The following is a 20,815-nucleotide window of genomic DNA, read 5'->3' as shown; positions in this document are numbered from 1 at the left end:
CCTCTGGCATGGAAATAAGCTGTCCTGCTTTGTTCCTACCTGCTTGTGTGCTAGCATAAGCACTTTCAGCTGATTCGCTGCATAACAGTAAAATACTGTTTTATTCTCAGTTACTGTTTTTTTGTTTGTTTGTTTGGTGTTGGACAAGTTTTGTCTCAGTTCTAACTGCACAGAGGTGGGATCAAATGCAGGACTGAGTGTATGGAGGAGGGTGGGACTAGTTTGGGCCCTAGTTTCAGAAACAGCACCGACTTCCTTGGTTCAACACCCAAGAAGGTACAGAAAATGATGGTGAAATGTGTGTGTTTGCAGCTTTGTGAAGCAGGGTTTGTGCAGAGGTTAGATGAGTGCCAAAAGAGGTAGGAAGCATAAATAAGAGAAAAGCAACAAACAGTCCTGACCCTCTATGCACAAATGAACCGTTGTAGGAAATAGTTGTGTTCACTTCAGTCAGTGACTATCAGTTACAGCTGATAAACTGTTAGTACAAAACTCCGAAATGACTGATACTCTCAAATGATATTCTATGCCACGGAAGGAAAAGAAAATTAAATTATCTTTTTTTCCCTGTCTTTTTTTTTTTTACAGAGGAAAGCACAAATTACATGTACAGCTATTTTCATCGTTTGGGGTGTCTTAGTCCATCTAGTTATTCCTCCTTTTGTCTTTATGGTGACTGAAGGATGGGATTACATTGAAGGCCTCTATTTCTCATTCATCACTATCACCACCATAGGGTTTGGAGATTTTGTTGCTGGTAAGTAATTATATTTTATGTATTATTTTGCTACATGCACAGTGTGTGGCAATTCTGTTTCTAAATTCTAATTCTAAAAACTATTTTCTAAGCTTTTTAAAAACATTTTTCTGAATATAAGGTTCAATAAAATCTGAGTACTGCTCCAATGGACTGCATCTGGCTCTTCCATCTTAGTTTAGATACCTAAGACCTTTACTGGACTTAGTCTGGAGCTGAATTCTGGAGTTGGTCATCCTTCCAGCTGCCCCAGGTCCCTGTTTCAGGCATGGAGCTTTCCTATCCGCCATGACAGTTTAGCATCTTTAAAGGAGATCACATAACCTAAGCAGAGTGCATCGGCGCTGTGTGATACTCTCTGTGCAGCTGTCTAGAACTTGTCAACAGGAAATGCTGAACATACTAGTGTCTACCTCATAAATCCTGTCTTTCTCTAAAATCTGCTATGTTATTTGGGGCTTGGGAGATGGTCCTTGGTAAGTGGAATTCTGAGGCTGATCCTTTTCTCAAAGAAAGTACCTATATCTATACTTTAAGGGCTGGGAGAATGCTTATATTTTTTTTTTCAAAAAGAAGAAACTACTTTTATAGCTTACAAGGAGCACATGCTGCCATTTTATGTTGTAGCCCAGTGGTCAGACTATACAGAATGGAGTACCTCCCAGGGTAATAACTTAAAATTTCTCATCTGAGAGTCCTCTTTCAGTAATGTTCTTGTTTTTAATTCTTTCTAGGCGTAAATCCAGATGCAAACTATCATGCCCTTTACAGATACTTTGTGGAGTTATGGATCTATCTGGGACTAGCTTGGCTTTCACTCTTTGTCAACTGGAAGGTCAGTATGTTTGTGGAAGTTCACAAAGCAATCAAGAAACGGAGGAAAAAAAGAAAAGAGTCATTTGACAACCATCCTAGGTCTAAAAAACCCCTTCAAATGGGTACCTCAAAGGATGTGAACATTTTCAGCTTCCTTTCAAAGAAGGAGGAGACCTACAATGATCTTATTAAACAAATTGGGAAGAAGGCCCTGAAGACAAACAATGACAAGATAATCAAAGTAGAAAATACCAAACAAAATATGCAGAATGCCAGTAAAGATGCTCAGGTGACTTACACAAAGACAGAGTCATTTGAGTATGATGAGTCTTCCCTGGACATTCAAAATGGTCATGTACTCAGGCACCTCCATGATAAACGTATTGGAGACAGCCCTCTAGAAGGAACCATGTTTGTAAACCAGCTAGACAGGATAAGTGAAGAAGAAGGTGAAGTATGGGATTCCAGAGACTATCGACCCTTAATATTTGAGAATGCCAATATAACGTTTGTAAATGAGGATGAGGATGAAGAGGAAGATATCTCAGATGATGAAGAAACTTCAAAATCCTCCATGGATGATAATCTTGTAGAGGAACCTGAAACTGAAAAAAAACTGGTAAAATTCCCATCCTCTGATGAATCTACCTTTACCAACAACGAGCTAGAACTTTCTGTGCCTTATGAACAACTGATGAATGAATATAATACAGTAAGCAATGTGAAGGCTGCAACGTGAAGCATGCTTGACAGTGGTTTTCTGAAAATGGTCAGTGCATATTGAACAAATTAATAGAGCAAGGAGAAAAGCATGTTTTTGCAACTTCTCCTATCTCTTTGAAAACAAAAGCAAGACCCAAACTAATGACCTCCAGTGTCTTTTTCCTATCCTAAGTTGGTTTCTGAGCCCATCAGCTTTGCTTATCTGAAGAGACTTGTAAAATAACAGTTGAATCAGGAGTCCTGCTCCGTCTTGGGATTTTATGGTTCTTGAACAAAGTAGACAAGAAAAAGACTAGTTAATACACTGGACCTGCTCTGCATTTATGCATTTCATTGAGGAATTAGTTTGGGAGTGTAACTATACTGTTGCAAAGAGACTGGTTTGGGCATCAAATGTGTTCGGTTACTCCACTAGCCCTTCTGAAAACGTGGATTTGAATCCTGCTTTGATCAAAAATGAAAGCAAGGGTTGCTTTTTTGTTTTGTTTTTGTTTTACTACCCATTGTTAAGTTTGTACCACAAAAAATTGTGCAACCACTAGTGGTTCTTAATGAGAAACTTTAGATGGAATACCAGGGACACAGATCTGAGCTGAGGTGCACTGGCAGACTGAGGAGAGGAGGAAGCTTTTAAAACATCTGTCTGGAATATGTCAGTGCTTGTCAAATTATAATTGTAGCTTTGTGAACAAAATATTCAAATTAAAAATTCCAAGGAATGGATTGAGAAGGCAAAAATCCTCTGGGATGAAGCTCACCAATTGGGCTGCTAAACTGCATGTTATCCCCAGAACTGTTGAAGATTAAGGTGACTGAAAAACCTATTGATCAAAGCATGCACGAGCACAAGCAGGATGCAACAAACTTTTTCAATGCTGAAAGTGTCCTTCCACTGTCCATTTCCTAGAGGAAATACTTGAATGAATCTTATACAGTATCTATGTACAGGTGAAGTTTTAGTGACACTGCTCTTCTGAGGGGAAAAAAAATTGCATTTTGAGACACAGATATTCTCTAAATGCCCTAATGCCTGTCAGAAGGGACGTGCAGCACTGCTGCTGACCTGTGCAGTGTGTTAGTCAGTATTGTTGTTTGATGTTCCTCCCTGCCTTGGTACTTCAGACTAGACTTGAATGAGAGATGATTTTTGAAACAGTTGATTATACTTTGCTTGTCTGTTTTGTTTTAAAGCCTGATCTATGTGCATATACAATGGTTATTATATCCCACTTTCAAGAAGGCTGAACAATGTCAAATCTTGTGCAAAGCTGAGATGTGATCAAGTGACTTAAGGCCATAAAGCACTTTCTAAAAGGGACTTTGGCTGTAAGCTCCTGAAAGTATTATATGTGGCTTGGAAATGGGCTTCTCACTGAGAAGGAAATATGTCTTTTTCATAACGTTTAATCCCAAGACATTTTGGCTAGAAAGAAAATTATACCATGATTTTTCTTTTTCCGTATCCTTACATTAACCTGGACAATTCTTTCAAATGAGGCTGTTGATTATGCATCGGCAAAAGGTACTGACTTTGGTTGTATCTAATCTACTTGGAACAGAAAATAGCCAAGACCTTTGAACCTTAACATCTCAAGTTCTGTTATTTTGTATAGTTTCGCTGTATTTAAGTAATTCCAGTATGTCCTCAAGTTTCCAAAGTTCAGTGAACAGTTAAGTTGTTTCATTCTCATTTTCAGTGTAAATCTGGCCGACTCACTAGTTCTGTAAAATGAGCTTATGGAATTTTACAGTGCTAATCTTGAATTACTGCATTTTTGTAATAACTGCAAATATGGGCTGCAGCTTCAATTGCCGGTCTCTTCTTTGGAAACTGGCAGTCTGGTTGGTTGGATGTCCTCTTGACAAGAAGTTTTGAAGTTGCCTACTGTGAAATGCAAGATTGTCTGTATTGATTTCTTTTCAGCATCTTCCACGTATGAGATTTTTCAAATAGAAAGTGAACTACAGCCAAGTCTGTTATACTGACAAAAATGTGGAACCAACATCATTAGAATCAGTAGTTAATATGTATTTGATAATATTGCTATGGGGAGATTCTAATTTCAAATTCAATTGCTTTATGTTATTGCATCTGAAGTAAAAGAGGGAGACGGACTATCAAGAAGATTCTGACTTACTTTTAAATGACTCCCCCACCATGCACACACACACACCTGCATTGTTTTAAAATGACTCCGAGCCCTTCTTCAACTACTTCTTTGTATCTGAAGGGTTGTGGTTGACAGCTGTACCTTGTAGCCCTAAGAAATTTTAGGTAAGTTGGCATACCTGATACACAGGGTGTTTGTATAACAAGTCTAACCTGCATTTTTTTTTAATTTAAAAATGTTTATATTAGCTTGAAAGAAAATGAAAAAGCACTCCATATAGCTTTTGTTGTCCTCCAACTTGTCTTCCATTATTGATGCAAAGATCAAAAGTTTTACCAACAGTTAAGCTACAGGACAGTAAGGAGACAAAATGCTTGCTGAAATAGTATGAAATGGAAAAGCATAGTCAAAGTCTGATCTAAATTGCAAAATAATAAGTAAATAAATTTCTCTTTAAGACAGAAATAATATGACCCAGATACTTGGCTGGGCTCCTTTGATTGGGAGGGTTGTTGCACACTGGAACCCAGATTCTCCATTCTCCGTTGTGAAGTGCACTTGTATGCCAGAGCTGAGAATGGACGGGATCTGTTTCATATTATCATGTTAGATGCAGCTCTTTGGCCTTTCCCAGTGTAGTCAGCATAGACTATGAGTACGTATAATCATCATCAATGGATTTAAAGTAATAGTTTAAACTTATTAAAACAAAGTAAAAAAAAAATCTCACTTTTGGGGGGAAACATGATCACACCTCACAAAACTGTTCTCAAGACATCCCCACCATGTGCCTTAATGCAGTTCTAATACTGGGTGGAAAAATAATCTTTATACAGGGGCCAACATAATTGGTCTAATTAAGCCCTACTTGTTCTCAGTGTTCTGGAGGGATTTGGTTGGCACATGATTTTCATGCTGGCTCTCCAAAAAATTGAACCATTTCCTAAGGGTTTTAATATTATGGTGCCATCTCAGAAGTACCGAAGTGCTAAGCAAGACAGCTTTTTGTCTGCCTGTCTTCCATGTCTTGAGAAAAGTGAGTTAGAGGGGTGTCCAGGCTGAATTTTGAGCTTTTCAGCCTCAAAAGTGCCTCCAATTAATTTGAATGAATTCCCTAGTGCTATTAGGTAAGGTTTTGTAGTCATTTCAATTATCTGGTCAACCTGGAAACATTTTCTTTGAATGCCATGTAAGATCTCTTTTGGCTAACTAGTGATGTTAGGAGCAAAGGGTAGTCTTTTTTATTGTTTTAATCTTTAAAAGCACATGTAAGGAAAAGATGGAGTAGAAGTGAAAACTCTTCTTTCTATCTATTGCCTATAAGTAGCTTGTATTTCCAGTCACATGATGTGAATGCAGACCTATGCTTCACAATAGTAACTTAGTAATTTTGCCAAGATGAGCCAATACTTTAAAAAAATAGAAAAATAAACCTTGAAATGTGACAAAAATCTGTTCCTATAAAGGCCCTTTTAAATGTTATAGACTAGGTGACCCCATCCTTTATGACATGGTTGTGACACTTGCTTTTTTCTTGTGCTATCGAAACCTGTTTTTACCAGAAGGGCATCATTTTCAAATACATATCTCATGGCAGGCAATCTAACACATCTGATACACTGGTACGAAATCACTGAGGAAATACAAGAAGCGATGTGTTAAATTTTTCTGAACCTAATGATTTGTGAATCTGTTGCTGGCGATAGATGTCACAAAACATGCAGAAATAAAACCATAGAGACTGATAACAGATCCGTGGTGACACAGCTGTATATATTGAGATATTTTTCTCCAGTTGAGCTTGGAGAGTACAAGTAGAGACAGACAAGCGTTGCTGATGAGGAGAGCAAAAAGCAATATACAAGTCTGTTGACCTAAACAGAAAACCAAGAGTTCTGTTCTAGACTTGTGATTTTTGTGCCTCGTTGGATTCATTCCACTTGTGACGGATTTACCTTTTAGAAAATTAGCTTGTCTTTCATAATTGCTTTTGAAGTTTGTACAGTTCTGACTCTATCACTCCATAATATGCCTGTCTGTCTATTCTTTGTTGCTGATTGTCACTGGAATCACACTGTATGTAAATATTTGCTAAGTCTTTGTAAAATGTAATTTATTTTAATATTTTGCAATAAAAATTTTACAATTTACCCTCTCAGTCGAGAAATGAAAGTTTTTTACAGCTCCCTATAGTTGTAAGGCATCTCACAGATAAGACTGGTCCTGTTCCAAAGAACTTGAAGGTGTAAGGAGACAATAAAGCAGTTTTATGCAAGCAGATGCCAACACTTGTATGGAGCATTGGTGACCAGTAGCATCTAGTCTGCAGTTAAATACAGCATAGCAAAATATTATGCAGCAAGGATTTGGAACAGCTGTTGAAGGGGGTAGAAAAGTTTATTCTACAACAGCGTCTTTTCAAGGGGCTGTTTATTTTTAAATAAGATGCAGTGAGACAGGAAGTGTTAGAATTGATCAGTACTATGATAAAATAAGAGATGTTTATAGCTGATGTCTGCATCTCATGCCAGAGCTATTGAAATATCTGAGTGGCTGCTAATGAATTTTCACAAGACTTTTAGCAGCAGTGCTCATAGTCTGGAGGTCTAGAAGTATTTACAGTCTTTCAACTACAGAAGTTGCTTTAAAATGTCTTAGAAAATAGATAACCGCCTGCCTTAATGGATAGCAAAATGTGAGTCAGCGATGCCCACGATAGAGGTGGAGACATCTGGAACGGCCTCAACCTGGGGGAGTGGAGACTGAACCTTGGCTTCTGGGCACCTGAGTGAAATCCCTGAGGTGTGAGCTAGAAAAACTGGGTGATGCATGAGGCACAGGAGGGAAAGGTGGAGGCTGACATGCTTTGAGTAAGGCTAGCCAGTCTCCTTCTATCCCCAGAAGAGTTCACAGAAGTGGTGGAGGAGGAAGAGGTGCCTGGCTGGTGGCTGCTGCCTGCAACAGCCAAAGCGAGGGAGGTGGTGTCCCCTCATGGTGGTAGGGCATAACTGAGTCTGGTAAGCACCCGATAACATTTCTATCAGCTCCTAGCAGGCTGGAGTCCCCAGACTATTGTATTGTTCACTGACCGCCCTCGGTATTTTAGTAGAGAGTAATTTCAAGGGGGTAGGGTAGCAAGAAGTAGGAAAACAGGATAAACCTGTATCTGTTATGAGCCTGTTCTTATGGTCCATGCCTGGCTGTGGGTTCCTCTGAACACAATAGCTTAATAGATGTAATTGCAGACCAGCTGACACTTAGAAAAACTGAAATCTGAACACTTATTTATAATTTAGTTTTTAGCATATGTGGTGCAACGTGATACCAGCAATCTGTAGCTGAAGGAAATGCAGATCTTGAACCTTTAGTTCTGGGAGATTAAGACAGTGGCACAGTAGGTAGAGAGCTTCTGTTTGGGGCCATTTTATACAGGAAAGTGCTACTTCAATCTCTTCAGGGCAGCTTCCCGTAGCTAGACTTAAATCCTGAAGACTCTGTAAAATCTCTTTTTCAACACTTATGCAAGGATCTAGTGGGCGGCGGGGGAGGACTGTTGCTCTGCAGCTTGAGCAGGAAGAATTGTCTTTTAAATTCATGACTTATACCTTGTGCCTTTCAGAAAGGGTCTTTTGTGCTTTTGTTTTTAACCTTTTTTAGCTTCAACCTATCCTTGGTAATATAACTAATACTCTATTCCTATATAGCTAGGAATAACAGGTTGGGCTGAGTAAAGTTTTCATTAGATGTTGGCTTCTTTTTGTTCAAAAAATAAAAAATATGGAGCTATGTGCTTCCTTCACATAGCCTGCAGAGCTTTGCAGCCCTATAGCAGGCTGTGGCTTTATTTGTACTCCATGCCTGAGGAACAAGGGGGAGCAGGGAGCAGGTGGGTGGAAGCAATCTCAGCCCTGCTGCAGCACCCAACATTGCATCTATGTGGCCCCGTGCTCCCCACAGCAAACTTTCAGGCAGTCCCATTACCAGTCCTATTACATGTCTCCTTGCAGGGTGAGGGGTAAAAAAGAGCAGGAGTAACAGTGGGAAGGGAGCGGAGATAACTGGAAGAAAAGGGGCACCTACAAGGAGTGGGGCTTAGTGAGCCTGTGGGTGTTGAAGAGTAGGATTTGTTGCTCTTTCCAGCACACCTCCACCTCACCCATGTCCTCATAGTGAGCACTCAGCCTTGCCTTTTCCTGGCAGGCCAATGCCTTGTTTACCTCTCAGCTCAGACGTGTTTGTCACCTATAGTTCTTGCACAGCGTGAAATACAGAGCTTGCTAAAGGATTGCTTTTCACTTTAATGTTGGTAGATACCTTCTGCTGAGATGCAGCTAATGCAATGTCTGCTAGCTCTCACCATGCAGGCAAGGGCTCAGAGGTGTATTGTCAACCTTTATTGCCCTGATTTGTGCCTTGGTTCCCAAAAAAACTAGACTGATAGGGGTGATGCGGGGGGATGATGTTCTGTCGGAACACAGTGATGTGTGCAGGTGCTTTGTGTCCTGGAATGAAACCAAATTCACATAGTGATTTTTTAGGATTATACAGCCATCCTACCATAGAGAACAGTACCAGGACTGAGTGGAGAGCAGAGGTCCAAAACAAAATGCACACAAAGTTTCAGCTCACTGGCCAAGGAAATTTGCCATTTCAAATCACAAGGGTTCTGAAAATCAGGTAACACATCCTAGCAAGAAGGGCTTCCTCTCATCTGCTTGTTTCCAAGCACAGCCTGTAGCCAGAATTCCTTCTTTTTAAGTATATATACGTGTATATATATACATATGAAAAATATTTTTCATATATGATAAATATTCTGATGGAAATACTTAAAAAAAAAAACAAACAACACAAAACAAACAAACAAACAAGCAAACAAACAAACAAAAAAACCCACCACACTTAGAATTTACAAACTGAACTGAAGCAACCATGAACAGAATATTTTCAGATTTTATTTTTAGAATTATTTTTATGGGGTGCCAGGATTTGCCTCCCTATTGTTTCTCCTAGCTGCTTATAAGAGGAGATGCATTGACAACTCACATCTTTTGCAAGTTACCTTTATTTATTTATTTTTTTAATATAAGGATAAAGTTGTGGAAAATATGCTTTGTCCCCTTTTTTTTCCAAGTTAGGGTAAGACTCTGAATGACAGCGACAGAAGATCAAAAAATCTGAGTACACTAATTTTGAAATTGGAGTGAGGGGTTTAAAACACAAGGAATCTGATGTCGGACTTAACTTCTTCTTTTCCCCATAGACATTTTTTGAAATTTCCCATACTAAACTGTAGGAAAAATCTTTTTGATGTTTCCCTAAATATGCTGAACAGAAGCACTTGTGTTTTCCAATTAGATCTATGCAGCAGTTATTCAGGAAAAAGCAAGTCCTTTCACACACTTTTAATCTTTCTGGAATGTAGAAGTGGCACGTGGCACCATGCTACGCCTTTTCAGGTGAATGACCACACAGTATGAATGAACATTGTCCTGCACTGAAAACAAAAATCCTATTGAAGGCTTTGCACTGGTTTATGGATTTACGGCTTTGGGTTCTTGCTGATCACATTCTTGTTTATCATCTAGTTAAGTTTCTGGGTGTATAAGGAAGTATCATAATTAATTCCTAATGTTGTTAAGATCAGAGACGAAAATCCCTTTGTGTGCTTGTTTGTGGGTTGGGCCCTACTTAACACTGATCGAAATAAACTGGGTGCAGGGGAGCACTTGTTCCTAAGTACTCCTGGTTGCTGAGCACAAGTGAAAAATATGTGCATCTCTTAATGTGAAATTCATCCATGTTCAGGTTGAAATAGAAACCACAAACGTCTGAAGCTGGCGGATAAGTGTTTATTCATAAAGCTGGGCTGTCCTTCCCTGGTAGCCTTCATATTTGCTTCTTACCTGTGGTACATTGGCAGTTAGTTAAAAGTAAAGGAACAAATCAAGACTTGAGGCACAGACAACCTCTTTTGATACTTTGTATTCCTCTCAGCCTGGGACTCTTGCCAACCCCATCTCTGGCACAATGGGAAAGGAAGGAAAAATAGCAAGCTAATTGGTCTGCTTTTTAATTGCTGATTAGAATGGGAAATGAACACAAGAGCAGGAGTATGCAGCTTGCTGTGGACATTTGAGGGGGGACAGTGCCCTCTTTGGCTGTTTTTCTTGGCTGTCAGTTTTTAGATAAGCAGTAGAAATCTAGTGGCTTAACTCAAAGCGAGAAAGGCTTACAAGGAGGGCATTTACAAAAGGAAAGCGGGACAGGCTTTAAGATTTTTCTTTCCATGTTGCGTTTTTTTAGAATCTGAAGCTCCCAAGTCTTTAAATTAATGTAAAATATCAGGCTAGTCTCTAAGATAGGTATCAGATGAAGGCAAAATAAAGTGAATACCTGTTTTTAAACTTCAAGCTTAGTTCTCTGTAGTTCTGCAGTGCAAGTTCTTCACCATTTACAGCAGCTTACGTGGAAGAGAGAGCCCGGTATTCAGCATCCACTCTGATAACTCCAGCACATGTTGTTCAAGCAAAATTAAAGAGAGGGTTTTGAATTGGGAACAATTTTTTAGGGCAAAAGACACAATTCATATCAAGTGCAGGATGAATTCAGAGACCCGTAGATCTGCTCTAAAACACTAGGAAGTAAGTTTTCAGGCAGATCGTTTTAAACACTTTTCTGAAGATGTTGTCTAGCTAAGTGATGCTGAATTTTCTGAGGCAGTTTAGTTCTATGATGTTTATCAGTAACTAAGAAATGTAATGTTATGGGGGCATGAATACTTGAAAGCTGAAAAAGCTGCAGGAAAGAACTGGCAGCCTGTTAAAATGTGTAGGCTTGAGACAGACTTTTTCTTTCAGAGAATGCAATAAAAATAAAAAATAAGGTAGAAAGGCATTGAAGCTCTAACTGACTTTCATTTAAAAGTTTCTGACACGATATATTTCTGTGCCTTCGAATGCTATGTGGTTTTGGAAACACTCGGGATAAACTTAGCTTCCTCTGGCACAGACAGGGAGGAAAAGGCTTTGGGGTTATTGCAGTTTATTTACTGCAAAGCGACCATTCTTTAAAACAACAAGATTCAGCGTGAATCTTCTACTCCGACCTACGCAATAATGACCAAATTCATTTTTCATGGAAGGATACAATAACTTCCACCCCTTTTGTCTGCCTCCTCTGGCTCCCACCACTTTCCTCCTTGCTTATATGTCTTAATTTTCCCTTTCCTCTGTTCAGTTGCATCCACCCCATACGATTCCTGTGGCCCCTAGGAACGTCACGGCTGCCTGCAGGCAGGACACGGCAGCCACTTGGCATTCCAGGCTGACAGCCGGGAGATAGATCTTGCTTCCCTGGCTCAAAGAGTGCCAGCCCGAGCTGCTCAAGCTAGAGACAGCTAGCGATTGAACAACCAAGGCACCCAGCTGAGTGATCATGGCTTGCTTCAGTGAAGAAGCTCATGCTTTTGCGCTTTTTCAGCTGTGCTATTTATATCATCTGATGTGGATTTAGCCTTGCAGTGATGTGGTTTGGGAAGAGCAAGGGTAGAGCTCCACCACAGGGCACCAAGTGGGCCACAGAGTGGGCTAGGCAAGCCTATCTAAACACTTGCAGAGACTTGTTAATAAGGCTGCAATTTGAAACAGTTTTCAGGGAGAGGTTGTGCCTCATGTGAGCTGTTGTACTTGCACCCTTTTCAGCTCTGTGTTGCCCCTCTCCTTCTTCCCACCCCGTTTCCCTTCTACCACTACACCTAAACTCCCCCATCCCACTTCATGACCACGAACTGTGAACCTCTCTGCACAGTGAAATCTTGGCCCTCTTTCACTGGAACTCTCCAGGAGGCTCTCAAAACCTTAGAAACACTTCACTTTGTTGCTGTGTGTTCAGATTACTTGACATGACTGCATTTGTCATGCAGATGTGACCTAAAACTATGTTCCAGTAATACCAAGTAAGCAGCAAAGTTATCACCTGTTTAAATAAACCTTTGGCTCCTAACCAACAATTCAACTGAAGAAAAGATATTGAATAGAACAAAATATGTTTGATTATTTACTAAAGGCATAATGGCCTGGAGACTGAAAACAAAGAGTGGGATTCAGCCAGATGGCAACCAATATAACCTAGACAGCCTACGTTTTGAGTCTTTAGGGTACAGAAAACTCCCACGGTGGAATTTTTTTGAACACTAGAGAAATCCATATGTGCTACTTTTCCAATTACAGTTATTCCCAATAAATGCCAAAACTTCAACTTTAGAAATATCATAGATCAATGTCAGGAACAGTTTGTGTATTTCATAACACCTGAATGTAAATGGCCCACAAATGCTAGTGAGAGGGCAAGAGCAAGAATGGGCCCTCATGTCACATCTGCACAGAAGCCCCCATCAATAGATTTACCATCTGTCTTATTAAGGACTTTATGGAAAAGTAGTCATGCATGAAAGCACAAGCACATAGCATGGGTGTGGCTGAAACCTTGTACCATAGCTTAATTCAAGTGCATTTAGAGCCATGAAGTGAAAATGGAACATTTTTAGATAGGGCCAGTCAACTCACTACAGACGTGGAAGAAGAAGTCATGAATATCTGGGACCTTTGGCACCCAGAAGAGTAACCCATGGCATTGACACAGTTTGCATACCTCTTGGCTGGCTAGTCACAAACAGAAGGAGAGGAGTCATATTTAAGTACTAGGGATAGGTAGCACTAGCAAAGACAATTGTATTTGTATACAAAACTGTAACCCTGGGAATGAGAAGAAGGGCTAGATGGTAAAAGTCATTTAGGGCTCTGAGAAGGAGGAGAACAGGGGAATGACCCTCCCTTCTGAGCATCTACACACTCGAGGTTCTCTGCACAAAGGATGTGTCATGCTATGTAAAGACAAATAGGCAAGGGAAGAGGACAGAGCACATCCTGCCATATGCCACCTGGTGGGAAAGGAGTTCGGGGAGCAAAAATTAGTATCTACTCACTAAGAGCAAGCAGTAGGGAGAAATGTTCCCTCTCTTTCACTCAATCAGCACAGTGATCTTCAAGGGTTGAAAGGAGCTAAACCTACACCTTCTGAATGAAGGTCTATGTGAAACTTACTTAAATCAAAACTGACGTGCATATTCTTCATAAGAAGCGTACAATCTTTTTTTTTTTTTTTGAAGATTGTCTTCAGGAGGGCAGCTGAGATTTACTTGAGGAGATGGCCTGTTCCTTGTTATCCAGATGATGAGGTGTCTCATCTCTTGTTGCTTCTCTACTTACCCACCTTCTCACAGGAGAGACAGTGGTATTGGTTCCCTCAGGATGAGACCAGAACCTAGGCAGGGCTCCTTCACAGGAGGATCTTAACAAAACATAGTTTTCCTCACTTATTCGGTGCTATTTATAGCCTTGGAAGGCCAAAGAGCATGGGCAGATCTCTTTCCTCTGTAACTTAGAACTTTTTGCAAACCCATACAACTGTGTGCTGACAACAAGTAGCCAGTTAGCCTTAGCCTTGGAGAGATCTACTGGTGATGCTTCCACTACCTCCACTGACAGGTTTATTTTCCAGTTAGTTTAATTATTATTATATGCAATATGCAACACTCTGAAGTCTAATTTCATGATCTTTTTCTTTTCTCATTAACAAGTAGAAATAATTAGTTCCTGTTCTCATCTTATTTTTAATTTTTTACTGCCCTGGGTGCAGAGGCCTCTGGACAGCAAAATATGAAGAAACTAAAAACAGAATTAATTAGAAAAAAGCAGTATGAGTCAGGATAGAACCCAGATAAGGAGATTTTTAAAATCTAACCCTCCTACCTCAAGAAAGTCATCCCAAACTCTATAAAGATAATTCAATCAAATGAAAGATCTGGCTTGGAATTACTAATACAGGGAATGACCTGGGAGGTATAAGAGATCCAATACCAAACAGGACTTCAAAAAGGATGAGAGTTATCCTGGAATATATAAGCAGAATTGGCATATTTAAAAAATGGGAGGTATTATTCACTCTGTAGGACAGGGAGAATATAATATGGGCTCAGTTATCAGATTCTAAGGGAAATTTAGATAAAATGAGATAAGTCCATATCACAGCAACAAAGAGAATGTTTTTAAAAAATGTGATCTTTGAGAAAACTGTTAGAAAAGGCTGGAAATGTTCATTTGGACTAGGAAACAACAAAAAAAAAAAAAGAGAGAGAAAGAAAAAAACAAAGGACAACTGCTAGGACATATATAAATTTTCTGACAGGTAAAAGGCTGTTGAAGAGTGCTAAGGGGGGACCACATTGTTTCCTGAAGACTCTGGAGAAAGACAAAATAAGAAATCACTCTACACCGCAATAAACAAGACTGAGCTTGGAACTACAATATGTTTTCTAACTGCAAGAGCAATAAAATTTTCTAGATGTAGACTTCAAACTATTGGAGAATTTGAGAGCAGTTTAGGCACCCAGTGGTCAAGGATGGTCTTGCTACATTTGCTGAGCCTGGTATAGAAGGATCGACTCAGTAATCTCGTTCAGTTTTACATTTCTGGGTTTTAGTTCCATTCTAAAAGGTTTGTTATACTTCTATCTTTCTGTAACATTATTCCTATATTCTATAATTAGTGTTAGCCAGTACACTGGATGTCTGCAATATTTCATATGTGTCTTAGAAATAAAGTGTTCTTGTCCACTTACCAAGATTAACTGGCTGCTCTAACATGGTTCAAGTGTACTAAAATAAAAAAGAATAAAACTTGGTAAATAATGAGAAAATGGGGGTAATTCACATCATTACAGTTCTACTTCCCAAGCTTCATTTGTAGTGAAGGCCCCTGGAAAATGATGTTGTATGGGATTTTCTAGTTCATTGCCTGGCTCCCCTTTCCATTGCTGAGTGTTTGGTTATCATAGTGTTAAGGCTAAGTTTGCTGTGCCTAGGCCAGTGTATTCCAGATGTTTCTCTTCTTGAAAAGAAACAAGGATTTTTCTCTTCATGCAGCTTCTCCTTGAACAATTTGTTCTCCTTGCCTAGCTTTTCTTCTCAGTCCTTATTCAGCTTCCATTGCTTTTCAACCACATATATCTATTTTTGTGAGTTGGATGAAATGTTTGTACTGTATGTCAGTTATCATGCCTGTATAAATGTTGTGTCTTGATTACAGTCCTCTGGATTCTGAATTCGGTATCCTTCCACTGCTGTGTGGCAGGTCTCTATTCATTTACCCCACTGTTTAACAGAAGGGAAGGATAAAGAGGTAACAAATCCTGTGAAAGGCTTTGCACTCTGGCATAGCACAGATGCTTTGCACAGCCACAGCTAAAAAGTAGCAACTGGTATCTGAAAAGAACGTCACTCTCTTCGTGGGTGAGAGAACTGGCAAAACTTCTGACTGTTGGGAAGTTTTATAAAAGCAGTTCTCTCAGGAAAAAGAACAAGGAGCTTATTTACAATTCAATTCCAATTTTATCCCTGTTTTATTTTTTTATTTTTGTGTGTGAAAGGTTTTACATCAGTTCCTGAGAGAGACTTCTACAATTTTACAAAACGTTAAGCTATTTCTGTTTCTGAAGCAGAAGAACAAACAGTCCTCTCAGAAACCTAGGATTTGATTGTATATAAGAGTAACATATTATAATGAAGTAACAAATCAATGGACATGAATTTTCAGGGAAAAGAGAAAAAAATTTGTTTTACTTAGGTATGTTAGAGACTATCTGAAACACTTTGTGACTTAAACTATGTTCTATTCAGCTTGAGGAAAGGATTTAAATAAGATCTACATTTCTGAGTCTTAATTTCTTGAGTTCTTTGGATTATGAGACCTTTAAAGTTTGCTGATATTACAGCAAATTGCATTTCCCTGGACTAGAGCCCAAAATAAATAAATAAATAAATAAATAATTTTACTCTTGTATGTAAGCTTTCCTGTTAAAGAAAAGGGAGGGGGGGTAACTGTTCAGCTGCCACAAGCCACCACGTGCTACTGCTGGGAGACCCTTCCTTGTATTCCATTTTAAGCAGGCTGCTCAGGAAAGGCAAAGAGAAAGTTGATGGAGAAGCGAGGGCTGGAGCAGCGTAACAGAGCTGCTCTGTTCTCAGTAGGGCCTGTTCCATCCATGTGTGTGGCATGTTGAGAGATGACAGGGTGCTTGGGGCCTGGGGATGATGGCCCTTGGGGCCTCTGGTGTCCTGTCAGCTTGGGGCTCATTGGCTACCCACCGCCACTCCTGGCCAAGGCTGAAGCCCAGGTTGTGGAGTGCCTCCCTCTGTCACATGGAAACTTGTGGGTGTAAGGCAAATTAAAGGGCTAAGAAAGCAGTCCTGGGACACTTCTTTTTTCTCAAACTCCCACTTATTTTTGCATTTTCTCCTAACTCATGCAGTTTTTCAGCTCTACAGGGCAACTCGTGTTATTTCTCACATCAAGACATCAAGCCTAAAGTCACCTTTGCCCTCTACTGGCATCCTGTAGAAATACAGGAGCACGTCAGACTAAAGCTCCATCACTTCAGCTATTCAAATTCGCCAGGCAGAGAAACAGGGTACCCAGAGACGACATGCAGTCAGTGGTGGGACCATACACTTGGGGTGGGAGCAGCAAACCTTGTGTGAAAGCTGAGCACACAGCTGCCTACAGCTCCTCATGCAATAACCTCTTGGAGAGATGGGGCATGGCAAGCCCTTCCTACCACTCTCCAGATATTTACTGAGTCAAAATCTGTCATGTTTTCAAGTGGTTTTTGATCTTAGGATCTTTATGAACAAGCCAGTCTAGGAATTGGCTCCACCAATTGTTCTTCATCATGTTTCTTTCTCTCATTTCTAGGTATAATTCATTCCAACTGGTTTGCAAGTTGGGGAATGGAAGCGAGTGGTCTAAGAAAATGAGTTGAATGGTTATCATGAAAGCAAGAGTAGGATGATGATAACCTCAAATTGTAAATTCAGTCCTGAAGGATCAAGCAGTGCTTGAGCAGAGCAGAGGCTTGAAGCATTGCAGTTAAACCTACTGAAGAGCTAACTTCAGGGTGGGATGCAGTGACTGCTCATCAGTATGTAAACTTTTCAGACAAAGCAAAGAGTCCTTCATTCACTTGAAAATATGTGGACATTACAGTTTGGCAGCAGATTACTGAATAAATGGAGCCAGCACACCCACACTTCTGAAAATCTATATCACAGTTTTATAATTTAGTCTGACTTATCCCTGTCTTGCAAGGTTTTGAGGTATCTTCCATATTATCCCTAGCTATAAAATCCAATAACCTCATGTTTCTATTAAGATACACTATGAAAACACAGGAGAGCTTGTTAACATAAAATAGCTTGCAATAACCAGGTAGCCAATTCTAAACAAGCAAAAGTCAGTCATTGTAATATTTTTAAATGTTTTAATATTCCACATATCAGATTAAAATATGAAACTGTATATGAGTAATAATTTTCAGAAAATGTATATAGTTGTTCCTTTCCCTTAATTAGCATGTCAGTGATAACTAGTGAGGGACAACACAAGAAATGACACAAATAGTTTGAACAAAGAACATCAATTGTTTTATCTGAGAAGAAATGTTCAAATGTCATCTGTAATTCACAACCTGTGATGCTGTTTGTGCTTCAGCTGTCTATGTTAAAAACAAAGCAATCAGAATAACTAATCATAGCTTAAAGCAGCAAATGGAAAACCTGTCAATGTCAATCCACACAGTACTGTGGATATATGTGCACACCATGTGCCAAGCTCAGACTTTTCGCCTTAAGGAACATGTATAGCAGCTCCTTAAGCCCTGAAGACAGGAAGGGTAGTCCAGACTCTCCATTCTTCAGTTTCTCTCGGGCACCTTCAAGTTTGCTTTTCTGCAACCCATTTTGATCAGCCTTCAGCCTCCACACTCAGGATGGACATCGTCTCCATCTTTTCCTTCTACTTCTGCTTTTTGCAGCCACAAGTTGACCTAAAAAGCTTAAAAACATTTCTCAACCTCAGAGGCAACAAAATCTTGCCTTCAGCTTCAGCTTTTTACAGCCAATTGGGGTGCTATACAATCCTGAGCCAGAGAGAGATCAAAGGTGCCGTTGGATTCTTCTCCAGCACTAAAGCAAAAAGTTTCTCTGCTCAGCCTGGGAGAATGTAATTTTTTTTTCCTGCTTACAACCACAGTGACTTAACTGCAGCACAAGCATTTACCTTGAAACTACCTTGATTTATCTGACTCTGCAGTTACATTGGATTCTCTAACCTTTATCATCTTGTCACCCAAATTTGGGTTTGAGACAGTTGTGATCAGAACTTTGTTGGGTCCTACTAGAAACTATTGGAAACCTGTATTCCCCACTCTCCATGGAAACTCTCTTCAGTCTACAGTGACAGATACTAGTCTTTGGAACACATTTTGGCAGAGCCACACTGTTTAATTTTGCATCCCAGACATCATTCCCAAATGGCTTTGCCCTTGGGCTCTCTAATGCTCTGGTGATTCACAGGAACACCATATACATCAAGAGCTCAGACCTTGGCATAAGCTTCAAAAGCTGCTTATTTTCTGTCATTAATTTTCCATTTGCAGATCATAAAGAGTTTTTGAAACTGAATTACTACCAAAATCACTCCACTACAGTCCTTGTACCCTTTAGATATGATGGTATCTCTCAACTACAAACACAAGTATCTGAGATACTCAAACCAGCTACCCAAAAGGCCATGTCTTACTTACACAGACTTTCAGAAATACCAAGAAAGAGACAAATACATACAGCTGAGAGCCGTGGGTGTAGGTACTCAGCTACTTACATCACTTATTTCACCTTGATACTTATCTTCAGTTTATAATCTTCCACTCTTTTCAATTTTGAGACCTTTTACTCAAGATCCTACTGCACTGAAATGTTTCTTTTATCCTGGCTTCTTTGCAGCATTGAAGTAGTGGAGAAGTTCCCCATTCAGGGATATGAATGTTCACATTAAAATCAAGATTCATCACAGGAAATACCTAAGTCTTTTGGTAGATTTGCATTAATTACCTGAACTTCCATGGGAGAGGCAGTCCACTGGCCAACGAATTAGAGAGTAAGGTAGTCCAATAGGCATAAAAATGAATCACAATCATCTTATTTATCAAGAAACATCTCCTGGATTGCTTCTTTGTTTGCCTATAATATGCTCCAAATGTTCCCTGTTTCCATAGGATCTAAGAAATTATGTCTTAGGTGGCTTAATTTAATTTTAATGGCAGCTGGGAAGCTGGAAGTTTTTATTTCTGTTTTTGTGCAGAGTAACAATTTCTTTCAAACTGACCCTTGAGTCACCAATTTCTTCAATTACAAAGGAAGAGAACTACTTTTTCCTCTGTAATTCACAGACAAGTCTTTTATTCACCAGTAGTGAGAGGTCCTGAGATGAAAGTAAAAGAAGCATCTGGTCGGTCTATTGAAGTCATCAGCAGAACTCCCATTGCCTGCAGCATGGTCAGAATTTCACATTAAGGATTAGGCATATCCTAATCTATCCTGATCTTTTATGCAAAAGACTGGTAAAATGGCATTTAAAGTTTTATCAGATTAGACTGACATGTATTTAACAAATCTAAGGCCTTTTAAAGGTAAGTCTTGTGTCATTAAGAGTGCTGACTCATTATTTCTGAATGTCTGGGGGATTGTTACTTAATTCTGCTGAGACGGATACCTTGTTCAGGCTACTAATCTCACAAGAGTTGATGCCTGGGGAATCATATTGGCAGCAGAAAAATGGAAAAGACGGTTTACCTCAACAGTCTGGTGTAGCAAATGTTTGGCAGGCCTGATTTCTGACTGACTCTTCTGCCATTCAGATTCACCGGCTTCAGTTAAAATTAAGTTGTTTTTCCTCTATCTCCTTGCTGCCCAGGCATACTAGGGAGGATTGTTTATGCTTCTATAAATGTGTATTAATAATTTAACCTTTCCAATGGATAAAAGAATAAAATAAAGTAAAACAATACTATCTTAGAGGAACTCATCGAGGTCATTTTCAAAGCAATAAAGTTTTTCCTTTTTATCCTTCCTCCTGTGGGAGTGCATTCCTGATTTCTCTCCTTTGAAAACAAAATACAACATGGAGAGAAACAAGTGACTTTTTTTTTCACTTGCTGAATTTTTTTTTTTTTTCTCAGTTTGGCTGATAACATCCAGAATGGAAAGGCTGCTGATTCTACATCTGAACTAAAGCTCAAAGCATTGAAAATGCAGAAAAATGGCTTCAGTGCTCTGAGCTTGAGTAAGGCCACATTGAAACTGCCACTGTTGGATATGGAAGACATGCTTACATGCTGCCCTACAACCATGTAGCAAAGACATCCCAGGGCATACATTGAACTGTGCTCTTTCTGAAATATTTTCATGTTGTGTCCAAAAAGAAGGGATGAAAATAAAATGTGAGAGCAGAG

The 20,815-nt window shown here is 39.5% G+C and overlaps 1 protein-coding gene across 1 annotated transcript in view; it reads left to right on the top strand.

Moving 5' to 3' along the window:
• The window catches only part of KCNK5 (potassium two pore domain channel subfamily K member 5), a 38,391-nt gene extending 31,834 nt beyond the window's left edge, over positions 1-6,557 (top strand). The window contains exons 4-5 of the mRNA XM_068676581.1: positions 589-757; positions 1,492-6,557. Coding sequence (XP_068532682.1) covers positions 589-757; positions 1,492-2,312 — 990 coding nt within the window. The 3' untranslated portion in view covers positions 2,313-6,557. The remainder of the gene's footprint in view (positions 1-588; positions 758-1,491) is intronic.
• Positions 6,558-20,815: the final 14,258 nt, after the last annotated feature.

The sequence above is a fragment of the Anas acuta genome, chromosome 3 (assembly GCF_963932015.1).
Source record: "Anas acuta chromosome 3, bAnaAcu1.1, whole genome shotgun sequence".
Lineage (NCBI taxonomy): Eukaryota > Metazoa > Chordata > Aves > Anseriformes > Anatidae > Anas > Anas acuta.
This window is presented reverse-complemented; position numbering and strand designations above follow the sequence as displayed.